The 21503-nt window shown below is 41.6% G+C and overlaps 1 protein-coding gene across 1 annotated transcript in view; it reads right to left on the bottom strand.

Moving 5' to 3' along the window:
- The window catches only part of LOC135521673 (histone-lysine N-methyltransferase 2C-like), a 262868-nt gene that overhangs the window by 136954 nt on the left and 104411 nt on the right, over positions 1–21503 (bottom strand). The window contains 2 exon segments of the mRNA XM_064947353.1: positions 7585–7745; positions 7748–7848. Coding sequence (XP_064803425.1) covers positions 7585–7745; positions 7748–7848 — 262 coding nt within the window.

Raw genomic sequence — 21503 nt, 5'->3', positions numbered from 1 at the left:
CAGGGGGTACCGGTACAGAGTCAGTGTGGAGGCTATATACAGGGGGTACCGGTACAGAGTCAGTGTGCGAGTGTACAATAAACATAGACAATAAACAACGAGTTGCAACAGTGTACAAAAGGAAGGTGGGGGGGGTCAATGTAAATAGTCCTGTGGCAAATGTATTAATTGTTCAGCAGTCTTACGGCTTGGGGTAGAAGCTGTTGAGAAGCCTTTTGGTCTAGACTTGGCGCTGAAAGAAATTGATAATAAAGAGATACTGGGAGCTGTTCTGTTAGACTTCAGTGCAAGGATTTAACATTATCGATCACAGACTGCTGTTGAAAAAATGTGTGTTCTGGCTTTACATCCTTTGTTATGTTGTTGGTCGATAGTTACCCACCTATCAGAAAACAGAGGGTATTCTTTATTAATGGAAGCCTCTCTAACACAAAGTAAACCTCAAGGTAGCTGTCTTGGCCTCTTACTTTCTCTTACTAATGACCTACCTACCACTAACCTTGAGTAAAGCCTGTGTGTCTATGTATGCTGATAACATTAGATACCACAGCCAGTGAAATTACTGCAACACTTAAAGAGCTGCAGTCAGTTTTAGAATGGGTGGATAGTAATAAGCTCATCTTAAATATATCAAAAAACAAAAACCATTGTATTTGGGACAAATCATTTGCTAACCTTAAACATCATCTAAATCTTGTAATGAATAATGTGGCAACTGAACAACTGGAGGAGACTAAACTGCTTGTCTAACCTTAGATTGTAAACTGACATTTCAGCTAGCGACTGGAACGAGCTGCAACAAACATTCAAACTGGACAGTTTTATCTTAATCTCTTCATTCAAAGACTCAATCATCGACACTCTTACTGACTGTTGTGGCTGCTTTGTGTAATGTTTGTACCATGTTTTGTGCAGCTACCACGTTGTGTTACTACCATGTTGTTGTTATGTTGCTACCATACTGTGTTGTCATGTGTTGCTGCCATGCTATGTTGTCGTCTCAGGTCTCTCTTTATGTAGTGCTGTCTCTCTTGTCATGACGTGTGTTTTGTCCTATATTTAGATTTTTTATATGTTTTTATCCCAGCCTCTGTCCTTTTGGTAGGCCGTCATTGTAAATAAGAATATATGTTATTAACTGACTTGGCTAGTTAAATAAAGGTTCAATAAAAATACACAATTCAACAGTAGCTAAGAGGGAGACATCACAATCCACCAAACAAGTCCAACAGGCCCTAGTTTATCACACCTGGACTACTGCTCAGTTGTGCCACAAAGGACGCAGACAAATTACAGTTCAACCAGAACTCAAATGTACATGGAAGGCTAATATCAATCTCTCCTGACTCAAAGTCATCACTACTCTTCTTTGTGAGAGGCATTGACATGTTTACAGCACTGAATTGTCTGTTCAAACAGCGAACACACAGCTCAGAAACACATACTCTATAAGACATGCCACCAGGGGTCTCTTCACAGTCCAAGTCCAGAACAGACTCTGGGAAAAACACAGTACTACATAGAGCCATGACTACATGGAACTCTTTCACATCAAGTAACTAAATTGAGCACGGCACAACACGGACTGTGAAGAGGCGCATACGCACACACACGAACACAAGCACTCCACACACAAACTGTAATAATATTGAAATATTGTAAGATATTTTATACTGAAAATGTGTAGTAATAGAGCAATGTACAATGTCTAGTTTGATGTACCATTTTATTTATGTAGGCCTTTGATTTACGACGAGGTATTGTTTTATTATTGTTTGGACCACAGGAAGGTCAGTTAATGGGGATCCTATATAAATACTTGTGACACAACACCATACTCAAGTACAACTTAGAAACCTGTTGATTTAACATTTTAAATATCTAGCAAAATGACAACATATCCAACTACCTAATAGTATAACCTAACACGCTGCTATAGTGAGTTCACAACAACCTGGCCGTAGCCGTGTTGGACCTGTCGGCAGACATATCAATGAGTCAGTCGGGCATACAGTAATCCTTCCTCTCGAAAGCTGGCACTTCAACAGGAGATAAGGCGATGGCATCTTATAAATCAGGGCTACATTGTAAGGGTCTGAAAGATTATCCTGATGTCCTAATGCCAGGGTTTTTCATGGCTCACTGCCAAACGCTGTCAACTCACACTGGAGGGGCAGAACACCACTGGTGGAAAGGGAGGGAGGGAACTGCCTGGGCAACCAACACACAGCCTGCCGGCCGAAAAACAATGGTGTTTCTGTAGTGCTATTAGCACAAACACACACACACACACTGTATAGTTAGATACACACTCATCCATAAGGTACACAGTGCCTTTAGAAAGTATTCATACCCCTTGATGTTTTTCTCTCACCCATCTACACACAATACCCCATAATGACAAAATATGCAAATATTTCTAAATATTTGCTATTTTTTTTTATTTACATAAGTATTCACACACTTGAGTCAATACTTTGTAAAAGCACCTTTGGCAGTGATTACAACTGAGTCTTTATGTCAGTCTCCAAGAATTATGCATATCTGGATCGTACAATATTTGCCCATTGTTCTTTTCAAAAATCTAAAAGCTCTGTCAAGTTGATTGTTGATCATTGCAAGACAGCCATTTTCAAGGGTTGGCATAGATTTTCAAGACGATTTAAGTCAAAACTGTAACTTGGCCACTCAGGAACATTGAACGTCATCTTGGTAAGCAACAAATTTGACCTTGTGTTTAAGTCTATGGTGGTTTTCAAAGGTGATTTTGTCTCCCAGTGTCTGTTGAAAGCAGACTGAAAAGGTTTTCCTCTAGGATTTTGCCTGTAATTATAGCTTAGATTTTTTTATCCTAAAAAACTCCCTAGTGTTTGCCGATGACCAGCATAGCCATAACATGATACAGCCACCACCAAGCTTGAAAATATGTAGTACTGAGTGTTGCATTGTGTTGGATTTGGATATTTTGGAATATTTGTATTCTGTACAGGGTTCCTTCTTTTGACTGTCATTTAGGTTAGTAAGTGGAGTAACTACAATGTTATTCATCTATCCTCAGGTTTTCACATCACAACCATTAAACTCTAATTGTTTTCAAAATCACCATTGGCCTCATGGTGAAATCCCTGAGCAAATTCCTTCCTCTTCTGCAAATCATTAAGGAAGGATGCCTGTATCTTTGTAGTGACAGGATGTATTGATACAGCAGACAAAGTGTAATTTATAACTTCACCATGCTCAAAGGGATATACAGCATCTGCTTTTTTTCATCTTTACATATTTACCTATTTGTGCCCCTTTCTGCGAGGTATTGAAATATCTCCCTGGACTTTGTGGTCTGTGCTTGTAATTCACTACTCGATTGAGGGATCTTAGAGATAATTGTATGTGTGTGGTCATTCAAAAGTCATGTCAACCACTATCATTGAACACAAGTCCATACAACTTAAGTGATATATTATAAGCACATTGTTCTCCTGAACTCATTTAGGATTGCCATAACAAAGGGGTTGAATACTTATTGCCTTGAGAGATTTGAACCTTATTCATTTCTGGAATGTTCGACAAACAAAATTCCACTTTGATATTATGGACTATTGTGTGTAGAACAGTGACACAAAATGTACATTTAATCAATTTCAAATTCAGGCGGTAACAACAGAATGTAGAAAAAGTAATGTGAAAATTTTCTGAAGGCACTGTACATACTTGTCAATAAGACACTCACACAAAAACTCAAGTGTATGTGCGCACACACACACACACACACGCCTGACATTTCAGCTGACAGCTAAAGGAGCAATCTGCCGATAGTGTTGCTGATTTAGGGTGTAAATGCAATCAGGCGAACATGACATGGAGGTGAGGATGGCATGTGTGTGTGGGTAGTGTGTGCGTCAGCAGTGTATGAATTTCAGAACTGGGTGAGTGTATAGCAGGCTGCAGCATCTGAGTGTACATGTGTACAAATAAAAATCTATGTGAGGTGCATTACAGTGTGTACGTATGTACGTATGTATGTACGTATGTACGTATGTATGTATGTGTGTGTGTGTCAAGGATTCCGCTGGACATTTGACTGGCAGCATTTTAAATGTACCAGACATTTGAGAAATGTACCGGACCCACATGATGATTTGGGTGCATAAACTGATTAGTGCTCAGAATGACAGATTTAGATTAGAGGAATTCATATTTGACAGAACAAGTTGAGAAGATGCAACGATGTGCAGTGATTCTTAACAGATTCTGACGTTAGAAAACTTCATTTACTTTGTCAGCCAACAAGACGAGTAAAGAACAGCAAAATCAGTAGCCTACTGTAAATTCATCTACTATCCCCCATAGTAAAAATCAGTAGCCTACTGTAAATTCATCTACTATCCCCATAGTAAAAAAGTTGACCTATTCTATGCCGGTCTAGAGATGGTTCTGTACTGCTGCAGCATATTTCGTGGCAAAGTTTACAAATAATAGATACAAATACAAACTATATACTGTAATTACTGTAATTACTTTACAGTTGAAATTGAATTGAGAAGGTTTTGGGGATAGTATTACATTCAACCCAAAATACTTTAATCATAACAACTGGAGTGATAGACAAATGTGGGCACCACACAGGCAGACAGAGGCAATATTGCTGGAAGTTAATTGGCAGATATTGTGTTAGATTTGGCTTTTAAAGCCAATAGTGGCTAACCAGGGGTGGGATAATGTTGCGTTGATTAGATAGTAGTTGGGAGCTTGAAGTGTTCAATACTTGTGAGATTTGTTTATGACAGTTTGCGGTGGAACACGTGAACATTGCATGTACTTTCAGAAATGTTTAGCAAGCTACTCATAGGAGGGCTGCAAGCTACTGGTAGCTCAAGATCAACCTATTGGAGACCCCGGCTATAGACCGATAAGCATGACCAGTCACATCTATCGATATCTATATATTTGCGATGGCCACTCCAATACCTTGACTTTGTTGACCTTAATTAAGCCATTTTGCCACAACTTTGGAAGTATGCTTGGGGTCATTGTCCATTAGGAAGACCCATTTGCAACCAAGCTTTAACTTCCTGACTGATGTCTTGAGATGTTGCTTCAATAGATCCACGTAATTTTCCTCCTTCATGATGCCATCTTTTTTTGTGAAGTGCACCAGTCCCTCCTGCAGCAAAGCACCTCCACAACATGATGCTGCCACCCCCGTGCTTCATGGTTGGGATGGTGTTCTTCGGCTTGAAGCTTCACCCTTTCTCCTCCAAACATCACGACGGTCATTATGGCCAAACATTCCTATTTTTGTTTCATCAGACCAGAGGACATTTCTTCAAAAAATACAATCTTTGTCCCTATATGCAGATGCAAACTGTAGTCTGGCGTTCTTATGGCAGTCTTGGAGCAGTGGCTTCTTCCTTGCTGTGCGGCCTCTCAGGTTGTGTTGATATAGGACTCATTTGACTGTGGATATAGATACTTCTGTACCTGTCTCCTCCAGCATCTTCACAAGGTCCTTTGCTGTTGTTCTGGGATTGATTTGCACTTTTCGCACCAAAGTACGTTCATCTTTAGGAGACAGAACGTGTTTCCTTCCTGAGCGGTATGACGGCTGCTTGGTCCCATGGTGTTTATACTTGTGTACTATTGTTTGTACAGATAAATGTGGTACCTTCAGGCATTTGGAAATTGCTCTCAAGGATGAACCAGACTTGTAGAGGTCTACAATTGTTTTTCTGAGCTCTTGGCTGATTTATTGTGATTTTCCCATGATGTCAAGCAAAGGAGGTACTGAGTTTGAAAGTAGGCCTTGAAATACATCCACAGGTACACCTCCAATTGACTCAAATGATGTCAATTAGCCTATCAGAAGCTTCTAAAGCCATGACATCATTTTCTGGAATTTTCCAAGCTGTTTAAAGGCAGAGTCAACTTAGTGTATGTAAACTTCTGACCCACTGGAATTGTGATTCAGTTAATTATAAGTGAAATAATCTGTCTGTAAACAATTGTTGGAAAAATATCTTGTGTCATGCACAAAGTAGATGTCCTAGCCGACTTGCCAAAACTATAGTTAACAAGACATTTGTGGAGTGATTGAAAAACGAGTTAACCTAAGTGTACGTAAACTTCTGACATCAACTGTATGTGTAGATAGATACATATATATCCATCCATATATTAGAAAGCTGATAAAAGAAATATATATATTTATTTATTGTTTTTTACCGGCCAAAATCCAGCTATAAGCAGCTAACAGAAACCTGCATGTGTTAACCTCCAGATGTGCTTTCTCCTGACCTTATCTGCTTCACACTCCAATGAGCCGTATTATAGTGCCAAAGATGACCTTTAACAGGGCCCCATCAGCTCTCACACACAAACACACAACTATAGCTGCATTGCCCTCAGCACAGACAACAAACCAACAATAGGCTTTTTTAAATGCACTGTAACTGTGCCCAGACACACACACACACACACACACACACACACTTAAGCACAATCCCAATCATACAGTCAGCAGTGTAGTACATGTCACGTAAAAATGAGGCAAGTCATCACATGCTGAGTCCCTCATGTTAGCAGTACTAAAAAAACTGTTGTACATGTTAAGATGCTATATTTCAACTCAGCCAGCAATCAATATCACGTCCTCACAGCAAAAGTACAAGCTAAAATATAGTGAATTAATTAACCTGTAATGTGGCCTCCCTCCCCCACTTTGCATTGTGTTAAGTGTTAATGGAAAGTTCCGCTGAGCTAAATGACACAGTAGCGACACACTACTCTCAATCAATCCAATTTATTTAAAGCCCATTTTACATCAGCAAATGTCACAAAGTGCTTATACAGAAACTCAGCCTAAAACCCCAGACAGCAAGTAATGCAGATGTAGAAACTCAGTGGTTAGGAAAAACGCTGCAGAAAGGTCGGAACCTAGGAAGAAACCTTGAGAGGAAACAGGCTTTGAGGGGTGGCCAGTCCTCTTCTGGCTGTACTCAAATACTAATAAGACCCCCAACCCCCCCCCCCCCCATCCCAAAAAAAGGGGGTGCCGGGACCTGCTGAACTACTCGGTGCCCCCTTCAACCTCACACATCTTTATTAATACCATTTATGATCAACCGTGAACATAATCAAGACAGTCCACTTACTTCCCGACGTTCAACTTAAAATCAATTAGCCGGTTCGTAATCATAAATCACACAACAAGTTGTCAGTCAAAACATTGTGGGGGAAGCGGTAGAGAAACACAGCTAACCTGAACACTAAGTAGCGTCATTGATTTCACCCAGACACCACGGTACAGTGTGTATGGTGGCCTGGAGACACGGTTTAAACTTTCCTTCAACCCCTTAATTATAACGCTGTCTTTCCACAGACCACCGTCATCAGAATGACAGTGTGATTGAATGCTTATGACTGAATCTCCATGTCTTCACAGTCTTGGCTATATGGACATGAATACTGAGCTGGCAAAGACAGTGTGGTTGATTTTCTGGTCACTTGTTTAAAGACATTGAGGGCAAACGCACGCAGGGTTGAATCCTAACAACCATACCCCAAAGTTTTTCTTCTGTCAACACTCACCTCTGTGCTCCCAGAGTCTATGGCTTTGTCCACATAGAGCAGCGAGTCCTGGGCCTCGCCGCGACATACCCCCTCAGACCAGGCGGCACAGTGCAGGTGGGCACAGCACTGGCCTGTGGGGTCAAACAGGGACTGGACGTTGATGTCGTCGGGGAGGCCATCTGACCAAGCTCGTCCCAGAACTTGGGGGCTGGCTCCTCGCTGAAGGGGTCCGTGCTGCCGGGTGCCGAGGAGGAGTGCAGACCACTGTCCGGAGAGCTGACCCTGGGGAGAGAGATGGGAAAGGTCATGTTGAAGGTCCAGTTTATTCTCACCAACATAGCAGTTAATACAAACATGGAAAATTCCTTTCTAAATACATAAGAACATAAATGAACCTAAAGGGCAAAGGACCTAAACTAAGAACACCAAACATCATGTAAAGCACCAAAGAAAAAACTGGCTAATAGAGAAAGAATCACGAGAGAGCCTGGGTATCCAATTTAAAAGGGAGAGCTTTGTGCATAGTCTGGGATTTACTGGATGTATGTGTCTGCTTGGGATGGGATTGCTGTCATTAAAAATCAAATCAAAGTTGATTTATTTGTCACATGACAGAGTACAGCAGGCGTAAACCACTCACTTACAAGCTCTTCCACAACCATGCAGAGTTCAATACCAGAGGTACCAAATTGAAAATTGTGGCGTCAGGTAGCCGTAAACCACGATGGATAGAGCATTGGGCCAGTAACCGAAAGGCTGTTGGATCAAATCCCCCCAGCTGACAAGGTACAAATCTATCATTCTGCCCCTGAACAAGGCAGTTAACGCATTGTTCCCCAGTAAGCTGTCATTGTCAATAAGAATTTGTTCTTAACTGACTTGCCTAGTTAATTAAAAGTAAATTAAAATAAAATAAATACGAAAAGCTGTTATCCATGTATATGATCTTTAATTCAAACAGTGCTATGACACCATATCAAGGATAAGGAGTGCTCATTGACATGGTCACCACCACCATCCTCTCCTTCTGGAAGAAAGCATCAGGGTGGAGGTTGTCCCTTGGCTAATGCACAAGGACGGGTTGTTCGAGCCCACACAAGCACAAACATACTAGCTTGCTTGACACACACACACACTAGCCAGCCTGAAACACACACAATCTCTCTCCATCCCTGCCGGATGCAGCCTATTCCAGCCAGTCTGGTGTTGTTGGATGAAGGATCTCGGCCCACAGAGGAGTAGAAAAAAAGTGTGAATTACCATTTAAAAAGAGACCCCGGTTTGAGGAAGCCCTTTGCCCAGCGCTGGGCAGCAGTAGGGTGCTAGGGATGAAAGGCTACTGTATACTACACCCCCCAACAAACAGCTCTACTATAGGGATGTGTTCATTAGGGTGTGAAATGGAACATGTTTTAAAGTGCTTTGCAACAGAAAAAAAAAGCTGAGGGTTTCAGTTACTTTTCTTCTATTTGATACCTAATGAACACACCTTCCTACTCCCAATAAGGCCGATATGAGAAGAGGATAGTGCACTGATGGACTATGGTCCTGTCTTCTACATGTAATCAAGTCTTTGCATCCAAAGCTTCATCTATGAATTTAACAGCGGTGTCATTTCCCTCTTAGACCCATCCCTCAGCTGAATAGCAACTTAGACCCATCCCTCAGCTGAATAGCAACTTAGACCCATCCCTCAGCTGAATAGCAACTTAGACCCATGCCTCAGCTGAATAGCAACTTAGACCCATCCCTCAGCTGAATAGCAACTTAGACCCATCCCTCAGCTGAATAGCAACTTAGACCCATCCCTCAGCTGAATAGCATCCCTCAGCTGTAGACCCATCCCTCAGCTGAATAGCAACGTAGGCCCATCCCTCAGCTGATTAGCAACTTAGACCCATCCCTCAGCTGAATAGCAACTTAGACCCATCCCTCAGCTGAATAGCAACTTAGACCCATCCCTCAATAGCTGAATAGCAACTTAGCCCATCCCTCAGCTGAATAGGCCCATCCCTCAGCTGATTAGCAACTTAGACCCATCCCTCAGCTGAATAGCAACTTAGGCCCATCCCTCAGCTGAATAGCAACTTAGACCCATCCCTCAGCTGAATAGCAACGTAGACCCATCCCTCAGCTGAATAGCAACTTAGACCCATCCCTCAGCTGAATAGCAACTTAGACCCATCCCTCAGCTGAATAGCAATCTTGAGACCCATCCCTCAGCTGAATAGCAACTTAGACCCATCCCTCAGCTGAATAGCAACTCCCTAGCTGACCCATCCCTCAGCTGAATAGCAACTTAGACCCATCCCTCAGCTGAATAGCAACTTAGGCCCATCCCTCAGCTGAATAGCAACTTAGGCCCATCCCTCAGCTGAATAGCAACTTAGGCCCATCCCTCAGCTGAATAGCAGCTTAGGCCCATCCCTCAGCTGAATAGCAGCTTAGGCCCATCCCTCAGCTGAATAGCAACTTAGGCCCATCCCTCAGCTGAATAGCAACTTAGACCCATCCCTCAGCTGAATAGCAACTTAGACCCATCCCTCAGCTGAATAGCAACTTAGACCCATCCCTCAGCTGAATAGCAACTTAGACCCATCCCTCAGCTGAATAGCAACTTAGACCCATCCCTCAGCGGAATAGCAACTTAGACCCATCCCTCAGCTGAATAGCAACTTAGACCCATCCCTCAGCTGAATAGCAAACCAAGTGGCGGAGCTGCTTTTGGTCTGAGAAACAAATGACAGATTATGCCTTAAAGGGATAGTATTTCAAATGGAGGGTTTAATGGTGAAGGATCCAATGAGGGAGCCAAAAACCCTAATACGCAATCTCCTAGCCGTTCTCCTCCACTTTCTCTCGTGTTCGCTCTAATTTTGCTCAGCTGTGGCTCGTTCGACCGTAATTTTCAACTTTGCCATGAAAACTTTGCAGCTTTAATTATGAGCTAAATAACCTTATAGAGGTTATGGACATGTCTTCTAGGCAAATTATAATTTGCAGAATATATGGCCCAATTGTCTTATTTGCAGAACCATGTGTTATTCCATTCAAATGGATATGCCTTTCTAGAGATGGATTGACATGAATGATATCAGAAGTTGCTTATTCGTGTGATATCAACAGCCTTTCCATATGTTCTTTTACCATAACTAATCATAGTGTTCGATCAAAGCTGTATAAGTTGAGTCAGGTCAAGCTGTCCAGGGGGAAACGTTTCAAAACATTTCATGACTAGTGAACGCAACACACATTTATCCAAACCAAGCCCATATCCCACCTTGGTGAATGTGCTGGCTCCATGTGTGAATAGGAAGACGAAACCGGTGTTAAGGTGTCAGCATTCTTTAGTTCGCATGGCGGTTAGCTGAAGTCGGCTAGCCGAACTGAACGGGAGAGCACCCTCCCTTAAAAGAAGAGCGGTGCACCCTCCCTTAAAAGAAGAGCGGTGCACCCTCCCTTAAAAGAAGAGCGGTGCACCCTCCTTAAAAGACATTCGTTTGCCCAAACAAAAAACAAAAAAACTTACTGGAGGACAAAACGTCATAGTAATATAGGCACAAACTCTTCAGATCTTTTTCGTCTAGGAAGCATGCGGACGCCTTTACTCTCTCCCTGAGAAAAAGCAGTGTTTCATTAGGCCTGTGATTACTTTGAGCCTGTCAAAGCTACTTTCAATTAGATCACCTTAATGAGACAATAATTAGCGACTACACACAGACAATGACTATAGAATAAGGAAAGCGCGATGGACAGTCAGACCAATTCATGCATGTATACACAAATGCAGAGAGCGAGAGGAGACATGAACTCACTCATACACATTTATCAACACATGCAGTCATGAGGTCATGCACCACCTTACAAAACCTTTAATCTTATTACCAGACAAAACAACTTGCATGGAGAGTGAGAGTTCATCGAGTCCATGAAGTAAGTAGAGGGACTTACACTTGAGGTACATTTCAAATCAAACAGGCAAAAGTCAATTCAAGAGATAGGCTATTTTCTCCACCGTCTCCTCTGATATATCCCTAAACGGTGATTCATCGCGTTGCTATTCAGGCCAAAACAGAATTGGGTCACTAGGGCTCAGTTCATGTGAACTGTCCCTGGTCCACCTTAACACTTCTCTGACACGGTCCACCTTAACACTTCTCTCTCTCTTGCTTGTTATTGTTTTCATTCCTAGCTCCCTCTGTCTAGAACTGGCGCGGCGCCAGCACTGGACTGACCGACCAATCACAGGGCTCCAACGCGACAATGCACTGCGCCGCGTTGGCCCCCTGCCAGGAACCTCGCTGGGTGAGAGCATTACGTCACCGCCCCCTCGGATTGGTTCAAAAGAGCTGAGCAAATTAGGAGGCCGGCCAATGGGCCCTGGGGTGTCTTCTGACGGTAGGTCTTTGTCAACAGTGGATCACGTGGAGCTGAAGTGACAGGGGGGAGGGAGAGAGAACAGACAGAGAAAGAAAGAGAAAGATAGAGCAAAAACAAGCAAGAGAAACAGTGACAGAAAGATTAAGCGGTAAGGAGAGAGAACAGAGAGAGAAAGAAACACAGACAACTGGGGAGAGAGCGAGAGACCAAGAAAGACAGGCAGAGACGGAGAGAGACAGGCAGAGAGGGGGGGAAAGAAGGAACAGCACATCAGAAATCAGCTCAACGTAACTGTAGAAACCAGAGAATCAAACCACTTCTGGGAAAATTGTAATACACTAAAACAACAAAGAGTTATCTATCCAAGACAGAGATGTATGGATAAACCACTTCTCTAATCTTTTTGGCTCTATAACAAATAGCAAAAAAATATACATGAATAAATACAAATCTTAGAACCAACTATTAAAAGACTAGCAGAACCCACTGGATTCTGCAATTACAATGAATGAACTACAGGACAAAACACAAACCCTCCAACAAAAAAGTCCTGTGGTATTGATGGTATCCTAAATGAAAAGATAAAATATAGACCAAAGTCCTATTGATTATACATAAACTTTTGAACCTCATCCTTAGCTCTGGCATCTTCCCCAATATTTGGAACCAAGGACTGATCACCTCAATCCACAAAAGAGGAGACAAATTTGACCCCAATAAATACAGAGTGATATGCATCAACAGCAATCTTGAGAAAATCCTCTGCATTATCATTAACAGCAGTCTCGTACATTTCCTCAGCGAAAACAATGTACTGAGCAAATGTCAAATTGGCTTATTTCCAATAGGGATGCACGATATAGTCGGTGAATATATCTGAAAAGGGCCAACGTCGGGATCGGCCCGATCTAGTTTAACACCGATGTTAAAAACCGATGTCAACGCTGTGCATACCTATATAACTTAGGCACAGGACGTAATGACGGCGCATAAAATTTTGTGCTACACGTGCATCACAGCATTCCTAACCTAGCCCACAATGTCTGCTGTGTGGATCGAGCAGTCAACAAGTCGAGCAGGCATTTGAAAGAGTAAGAAAATTTAAGCGAGACAACTCAAGGCGAAATCCATTAATGGAATTAATTGCCCTTGACAATCAACCTTCCTCTGTCTTGGGTGATGTTGGCTTTCGCCGACTGGTCGAGCACCGGTACACACTACCAAGCGCTCTATTTTTCAGATGTTGCCCTGCCGGAGTTACACAGTAATATTGTCACTGCTATTAGCTTCACGAAATACACACTATGGAACACCGTTTGGGTCTTTGCGTGTCAAAAAAGATACAGTAGCACTGTCAAAGCTGTACAAAAACGTCTGCAAACAAGCAAACACCTGCAGCGATGGCAGCATTTGTTCAACTGCAACTTTTGGGGTAGCTAGCTAGCACCAATACAACCAGCCTGAAAACAATAGAAACTGCAGTCATTTTCATTATTCTTAGTAATGATTTAGGAATCCTTGTGAATTAGCGAGGTTGCCACTTGTTGTTCGCCTGTTGATATTGCCAGCTACTTAACCCTGTTGCCCAAAGCTAACATTATAAGTAGCCAGCTAGCTTCATCTGGTTAGCGAGGCTCGACCAGACCGTGTTGTGAAGCTCGTCACAATAAGGATTAGGCACTATAGTGGAATTTGCAGTTTGATTCAAAATTAAAGTATGTCATTGACAGTGATGCAAATTAATACAAATAGTGGAATTATACCATACTTTTATTTTGAAGGCTAACTGCAAAGTCCGCTGTTGTGGCTAATCCTTATTGTGGTTAGCTTCACATAGATGGGTCCGACCACCATTAATCAAATAAGAACTGTCTTATAAATTAGGGTTATTTTAGATGATGACACCTAGCTAAATAGTTAGCTAGTTAACTATAGCTACTGAAACAGATTGTCGTTTTGCAATGTTTTGGGGGAAGAACTACATTGTTTGCATCCATGAGCTAGCTAGCTTTTTTTATGACCAGCACTGTAGGTGTGCGAGACAACTTTACCAGCATCATAGAATACGTATCGATGAATCGGTGTGACATATGAAATACAAGTGATAGTGTAATCAATGTGTAATAACAATGTAAAAAAATTATGAATATGTATAAATTATTATGTTATTATGTGTAGTCATATTCAGATCCTGATTGGTGAAATAGTGTTGTTTGACACGCAACGACCCAAACGGCGTTCCATAGAAATCCTAGTTGAGAATGAAACAACTGAACAACGAAACAGCACAGCAAGTAAGTGGAAGAAAGTTTTGATCATGTTTCACTGGTAATGGGGACATACGTAAAACGCCAACAAATTAACTTTTTGGTCAGTGTGGTGTGTGTGTAACCTTTATTTAACTAGGCTAGTGAGTTAAGAACAAATTCTTATTTACAATGACGGTCCGGACGACACTGGGCCACTTGTGCGCCGCCCTATGGGACTCCCAATCACGGCCGGATGTGATACAGCCTGGATTCGAACCAGGGACTGTAGTGATGCCTCTTGCACGGAGATGCAGTGCCTTAGACGGTTGTGTCCGTGTGTGTGTGTTAACTATTTAACTGTGCTAGAATGCTTAAAAGGCCGCAAAATGTTTTAATAAATCGGTATTGGGTTTTTTGGCAGGGAAAATATTGGATATCGGCCAAAAATGTCACATTGGTGCATCACTAATTACCAAATTACCGTACAACAGATCACGTACTCACCCGGGCACCCTAATTAACAAACAAACAAAGGCAAAGTCTTCTCTTGCTTTGTTGATTTCAAAAAAGCTTTCGATTCAACTTGGAATGAGAGTCTGTTAAACAAATCCATGGAAAGCAGTGTCGGGGGAAAAACATACAACATTATAGAATCCATGTACACAAACAACAATTGTGCGGTTAAAATTTGCAAAATACATATATTTCCGCAGGGCCGTGGGGTGAGATAGGGATGCAACTTGAGCCCCACCCACTTCAACATATATATCAACAAATTGGCGAGGGCACAAGAACAGTCAGCAGCATACAGCCTCACCCTACTAGAATCTGAAGTTAAATGTCTACTGTTTGCTGATGATCTGGTGCTTCTGTCCCCAACCAATGAGGCCCCACAGCAGCACCAAGATCTTCTGCACAGATACTGTCAGTCCTGGGCCATAACAGTAAACCTCAGTAAGACAAAAAATAATGGTGTTCCAAAAAAAGTCCAGTTGCCAGGACCACAAATACAAATTCCATCTCGACATTGTTGCCCGAGAGCACACAAAAAACTATACGTACCTCGGCCTAAACATCAGCGCCACAGGTAACTTCACAAAGCTGTGAAACAAGGCAAGAAGGCCCTTCTATGCCTTCAAAAGGAACATAAAAGTTGACAGAACAATTAGGATCTGGCTAAAAATACTTGAATCAGTTATAGAACCCATTTTCCCTTTATGGTTGTGAGGTCTGGGGTCCGCTCACCAACCAAGAACACACAAAATGGGACAAACACCAAATTGTGACTCTGCAACGTAAAATACCAAATAATGCATGCAGAGCAGAATTAGGCCGATAGCTGATAATTATAAAAATCCAGAAATAAATAAATAAATTTAAATACATACAGTTGAAGTTCGAAATTTACATGGGTCATGGTTCACCTTCCAGCAGGATATCCGTCCCAGTCTCAAATCTCTGGAAGACTGAAACAGGGTTCCCTCAAGAATTTCCCTGTATTTAGCACCATCCATCATTCCTTAAATTCTGACCAGTTTCCCAGTCCCTGCTGATGAAAAACATCTCCACAGCATAATGCTGCCACCACCATGCTTCACTGTGGGGATGCTGTTCTCAGGGTGATGAGAGGTGTTGGGTTTGCGGCAGACAAAACATTTTCTTTGATGGCCAAAAAGCTCAATTTTAGTATCATCTGACCAGTGTACCTTCTTTCATATGTTTGGAGAGTCCTTTTGGCAAACACCAAATGTGTTTGCTTATTTTGTTTATTAAGCAACTCCTTTTTCTGGCCCCTCTTCCGGAAAGCCCAGTTCTGTGGAGTGTACGGCATTATGTAGTCCTATGAACAGATACTGCTAAGCTCCATAGCTGAGATTGGAGGTCCTTCAGGGTTACCTTTGGTCTCTTTGTTGCCTCTGATTAATGCCCTCCTTGCCTGGTCAGAGTTTTAGTGGGAGGCCCTCACTTGGCAGGTTTGTTGTGGTGCTATATTCTTTTTATTTCTTAATAATGAATTTAAAGGTGCTGAACAGGATGTTCAAAGTGTATATTTTTTTTTATAAATAAACCCTGATCTGTACTTCTCCACAACTTTGTCCCTGGCCTGTTTGGAGAGCTCCTTGGTCTTCGTGGTGCCACTTGCTTGGTGGTGCCCTTTGCTGCGTGGTGTTGCAGACTCTGGGGCCTTTCAGAACAGGTGTGTATATCTACACTGAGATCATGTGACACTTCATGTGACACTTAAATCAAGTTCACCGGTGTGCAATTATGTGACTTCTGAAGGTAATTGGTTGCACCAGAACTTATTTTGTGGCTTCATAGTAAAGGGGGTGAATGCATACAGTTGAAGTCAGAAGTTTACATACACTTAGGTTGGAGTCATTAAAACTTGTTTTTCAACCACTCCACAAATTTCTTGTTAATTAACATACTAAGTTTTGGTAAGTCGATTAGGACATTACTTTGTGCATGACAAAATAAATTCTTCCAACAATTGTTGACAGATTATTTCAGTTATAATTCACTGTATCACAATTCCAGTGGGTCAGAAGATTACATAAACTAAGTTGACTGTGCATTTAAACAGCTTGGAAAATTCCAGAAAATTATGTCATGGCTTTAGAAGCTTCTGATAGGCTAATTGACATCATTTGAGTCAATTGGAGGTGTACCTGTGGATGTATTTCAAGGCCTACCTTCAAACTCGGTGCCTCTTTGCTTGACATGGGAAAATCTAAAGAAATCAGCTAGGACCTCAGAAAAAAAATTGGAGACCTCCACAAGTCGGGTTCATCCTTAGGAACAATTTCCGAAGGTATCACGTTCATCTGTATAATCAACAGTACGCAAGCAAAAACACCATGGGACCACACAGCCGTCTAACAGCTTAGGAATGAGACGGGTTCCTTTCTGCAAAAAGTGCAAATCAATCGCAGAACAGCAGCAAAGGACCTTGTGAAGATGCTGGAGGGAACAGGTACAAAAGTATCTATATCCACAGTAAAGAGAGTCCTATATCGACGTAACCTGAAAGGCCACTCAGAAAGGAAGAAGCCACTGCTCCAAAACCGCCATAAAAAAAGCCAGACTACGGTTTGCAACTGCACATAGGGACAAAGATCGTACTTTTGGAGAAATGTCATCTGGTCTGATGAAACAAAAATAGAACTCTTTGGCCATAATGACCATTGTTATGTTTGGAGGAAAAAGGGGGAGGCTTGCAAGCCGAAGAACACCATCCCAAACGTGAAGCACGGGGGTGGAGCATCATGTTGTGGCAGTGCTTTGCTACAAGAGGGACTGGTTCACAAAATAGATCAGTCAGGAAGTTAAAGCTTGGTCGCAAATGGGTCTTCCAAATGGACAATGACCCCAAGCAATACCAAAGTTGTGGCAAAATGGCTTAAGGACAGCAAAGTCAAGGTATTGCAGTAGCCATCACAAAGCACTGACCTCAATCCTATAGAAAATTTGTGGGAGGAACTGAAAAAGCGTGTGCGATCAAGGAGGCCTGCAAACCTGACTCAGTTATACCAGCTCTGTCAGGAGGAATGGGCCAAAATTCACCCAACTTATTGTGGGAAGCTTGTAGAAGGCTACCTGAAACGATTGACCTTTGTTAAACAATTTAAAAGGGAATGCTACCAAATACTAATTCAGTGTATGTAGTAAACTTCTAACCCACTGGGAACGTGATGAAAGGAATAAAAGCTGAAATAAAATCTCTACTATTATTCTTACATTTCACATTCTTAAAGTAATGTGGTGATCCTAACTGACCTGAGAGAGGAAATATTTACTTGGATTAAATGTCAGGAATTGTGAAAAACTGAGTTGAAATGTATTTGGCTAAGGTGTACGTAAACTTCTGACTTCAACTGCACACAAGTTTTTCAAAATATTATTTTTTCGAAATAAGTTATTTTTTCATTTCACTTCACCAATTTGGACTATTGTGTATATTACATGAAATCCAAATAAAAATCTATTTAAATTACAGGTTGTAATGCAACAAAACAGGAAAAACACCAAAGCTCGAATACTTTTGCAAGGCACTGTAGGTGAAATACCAGTGTTCCACCACCGCAGCTAGATTTGTGACCGGTTGCCATAAGAAAAGGGCAACTCGTGGAGGACAAACACCATTGTAAATTAGGGCTGGGCGGTATACCGTATTTTATGATACACCGCTATTGATGCAAGGACTGGTTTGGGTTTTTACTTGACCTACTATAAAAGGTATTTGAATGTTTGGTTTGCTAAATGTGATACGCCATGTGTAATGTCCATTTGTATAGTTTACTTCGCTACCTGAGTCATCTCTCTCTCTCTCTCTCTCCACTCTTTTCGCCATGCTACTTTCCACACAGACCGAGCCACGCCCCCGTCACTCAAGAAGTGCATTTGATGTTCCTCAACCACGTAACACTTGCGTTCAGTCTGCCTGGTCAATGCAGCACATGCAACAATGTTGATGACAACAATGCTGTTTTCACTTTGCTTCTTCATATAAATTCACTAGTGTACTATAATGACACTATTAGTTTGTGTTTCTTACATCAGGAAACAGGTCGTTTGTCTTTTCTTAGTAGGTTGGCCTAAATCTTGTGAGATGCTAATAGCTAGCTAGCTAATAAATGTACTGAGTAAGAGCAAACAGAGCTAGCCAATACAGCTGGATAACACCAGTGATGGTGTAGACCTAAATCAGCATGTTATTTGTACAACAGTATCTTCTAAATCAAAGACGAATATGCAAAGCAAGAATATGTTAGCTACATGATGTAGCCAAGAGAAAACATACAATGTAGCCAAAGGTAATAGGCTCCCATAGGAAACACTTATCAACACTTTAGTTCCTACGCTGTCATAATAACTCCCCCCTGGCATTTTAATTTGCTGTCATCTCAAACAACACTGTATTCAAAGTGCCCATATATTCTAACTATAGAATTAGAATAGTCATTCTATTATGACTCCAACAGTTCTGCTCTAATTCGCGAGTCAAATGGCAATTGCAACATTTGGTTGAATATAAGTCCTAGATGATTTGCCCATATCATGCAACCCTATGTGGCAGTGTGGACCTTATCTCAATTGTGCAGTGGTGTAAAGTACTTAAGGAAAAAATAATTTCAAGTACTACTTAAGTTTTTTATTTGGTATCTGTACTTTAATATTTTCGACAACTGTTACTTTTACTTCACTACATTCCTAAAGAAATGCATGCACTTTTTACTCCACACATTTTCTCCTGACACCTAAAAGTACTCGTTACATTTTGAATGCTTAGCAGGACAGGAAAATGGTTCAATTCTCACACTTGTCAAGAGAACATCCCTGGTCATCTACTGCCTCTGATCTGGAGAACTCACTGAACACAAATGCTTTGTTTGAAAATTATGTCTGAGCATTGGAGTGTGCCCCTGGCTATCTGTAAAAAAAAGATTTAAAAACTAGAAAATGGTGCCATCTGGTTTGCTTAATATGAGGAATTTGAAATTAGTTTTACTTTTGATACATAAGTATATTGTATCATTTACATGTACTTTTGATGCTGAAGTACATTTAAAACCAAATACTTTTAGACTATTACTCAAGTAGGATTTTACTGGGTGACTTTCACATTAGTAACTTCTATTGAAGTATCTTTACTTTTACTCAAGGACTACAAATTAGGTACTTTTTCCACCACTGCAATTGAGGGCAGGAAATGCAGAAATTATAAAAGGCGTGAAATTTGTTTTGAAGTTGAACTGAACAGTATAACACAATCAGAATGGAGAAAGACTCATTGAAATGACTGAGAATGTATGTGTTGCCACACGAGGATCACTCATAAAGCAAATGTAAAACTGTTATTATTCCGTCATACCGGCCAATTTGTTTTTTTAAATACCGTGATATATTTTGGCCATATCGCCCAGCCCTATTGTAAATACCAATATATATTGGTTAATTTATTTCCCCTTTCATACTTCAACTCATTTGCATATTGTTCCAACATTGCCAATAATATTACATTTGAAATGTCATTACATGGGCTTGTTCCTACTATCATTTTCACTATATACTTTACCTGTTGGGGATGTCATTCGAAAACATAATGTTAACTTTCACAGCTATGCAGATGACACACAGCTGTACACTTCAATGAAACATGGTGAAGCCCCAAAATTGCCCTCCCTAGAAGCCTGTGTTTCAGACATAAGGAAGTGGATGGCTGCAAACGTTCTACTTTTAAACTCAGACAAAACAGAGATGCTTGTTCAACGTCACAAGAAACAAAGAGATCTTCTGTTGAATCAGACAATTAATCTTGATGGTTGTACAGTCGTCTCAAATAAAACTGAAGGACCTAGGCGTTACTCTGGACCCTGATCTCTCTTTTGACGAACATATCAAGACTGTTTCAAGGACAGCTTTATTACATCTACGTAACACTGCAAAAATCTGACATTTTCTGTCCAAAAATGATGCAGAATAATTAATTCATGCTTTTGTTACTTCTAGGTTAGACTACTGCAATGCTCTACTTTCCGGCTGCCCGGATAAAGCACTAAATAAACTTCAGTTAGTGCTAAACACGGCTGCTAGAATCTTGACAAGAACCATTTTTTATCATATTACTCCAGTGCTAGCCTCCATACACTGGCTCCTGTTAAGGCAAGGGCTGATTTCAAGGTTTTACTGCTAACCTACAAAGCATTATATGGGCTTGCTCCTACCCATCTTTCCCACTTGGTCCTGCCATACATACCTACACGTACGCTACGGTCACAAGACGCAGGCCTCCTAACTGTCTGTCCCTAGAATCTCTAAGCAAACAGCTGGAGGCAGGGCTTTATACCTATAGAGCTCCATTTATATGGAATGGTCTGCCTACCCATGTGAGAGACGCAAACTCGGTCTCAACCTTTAAGTCTTTATTGAAGACTCATCTCTTCAGTAGGTCATATGATTGAGTGTAGTCTGGCCCGGGAGTGTGAAGGTGAACGGAAAGGCACTGGAGCAATGAACCACCCTTGCTGTCTCATCCTGGCCGGTTCCCCTCTTTCCACTGGGATTCTCTGCCTCTAACCCTATTACAGGGGCTAAGTCACTGGCTTACTGGTGCTCTTCCATGCCATCCCTAGGAGGGGTGCGTCACTTGAGTGGGTTGAGTCACTGACGTGGTCTTCCTGTCTGGGTTGGCGCCCCCCCTTGGGTTGTGCAGTGGCTGAGATCTGTGGGCTCTAATCGGCCTTGTCTCAGGATGGTAAGTTGGTGGGGGGGCTGTGCTTTGGCAAAGTGGGTGGGGTTGTATCC

Source organism: Oncorhynchus masou, chromosome 30, assembly GCF_036934945.1.
Source record: "Oncorhynchus masou masou isolate Uvic2021 chromosome 30, UVic_Omas_1.1, whole genome shotgun sequence".
NCBI lineage: Eukaryota > Metazoa > Chordata > Actinopteri > Salmoniformes > Salmonidae > Oncorhynchus > Oncorhynchus masou.
This window is presented reverse-complemented; position numbering and strand designations above follow the sequence as displayed.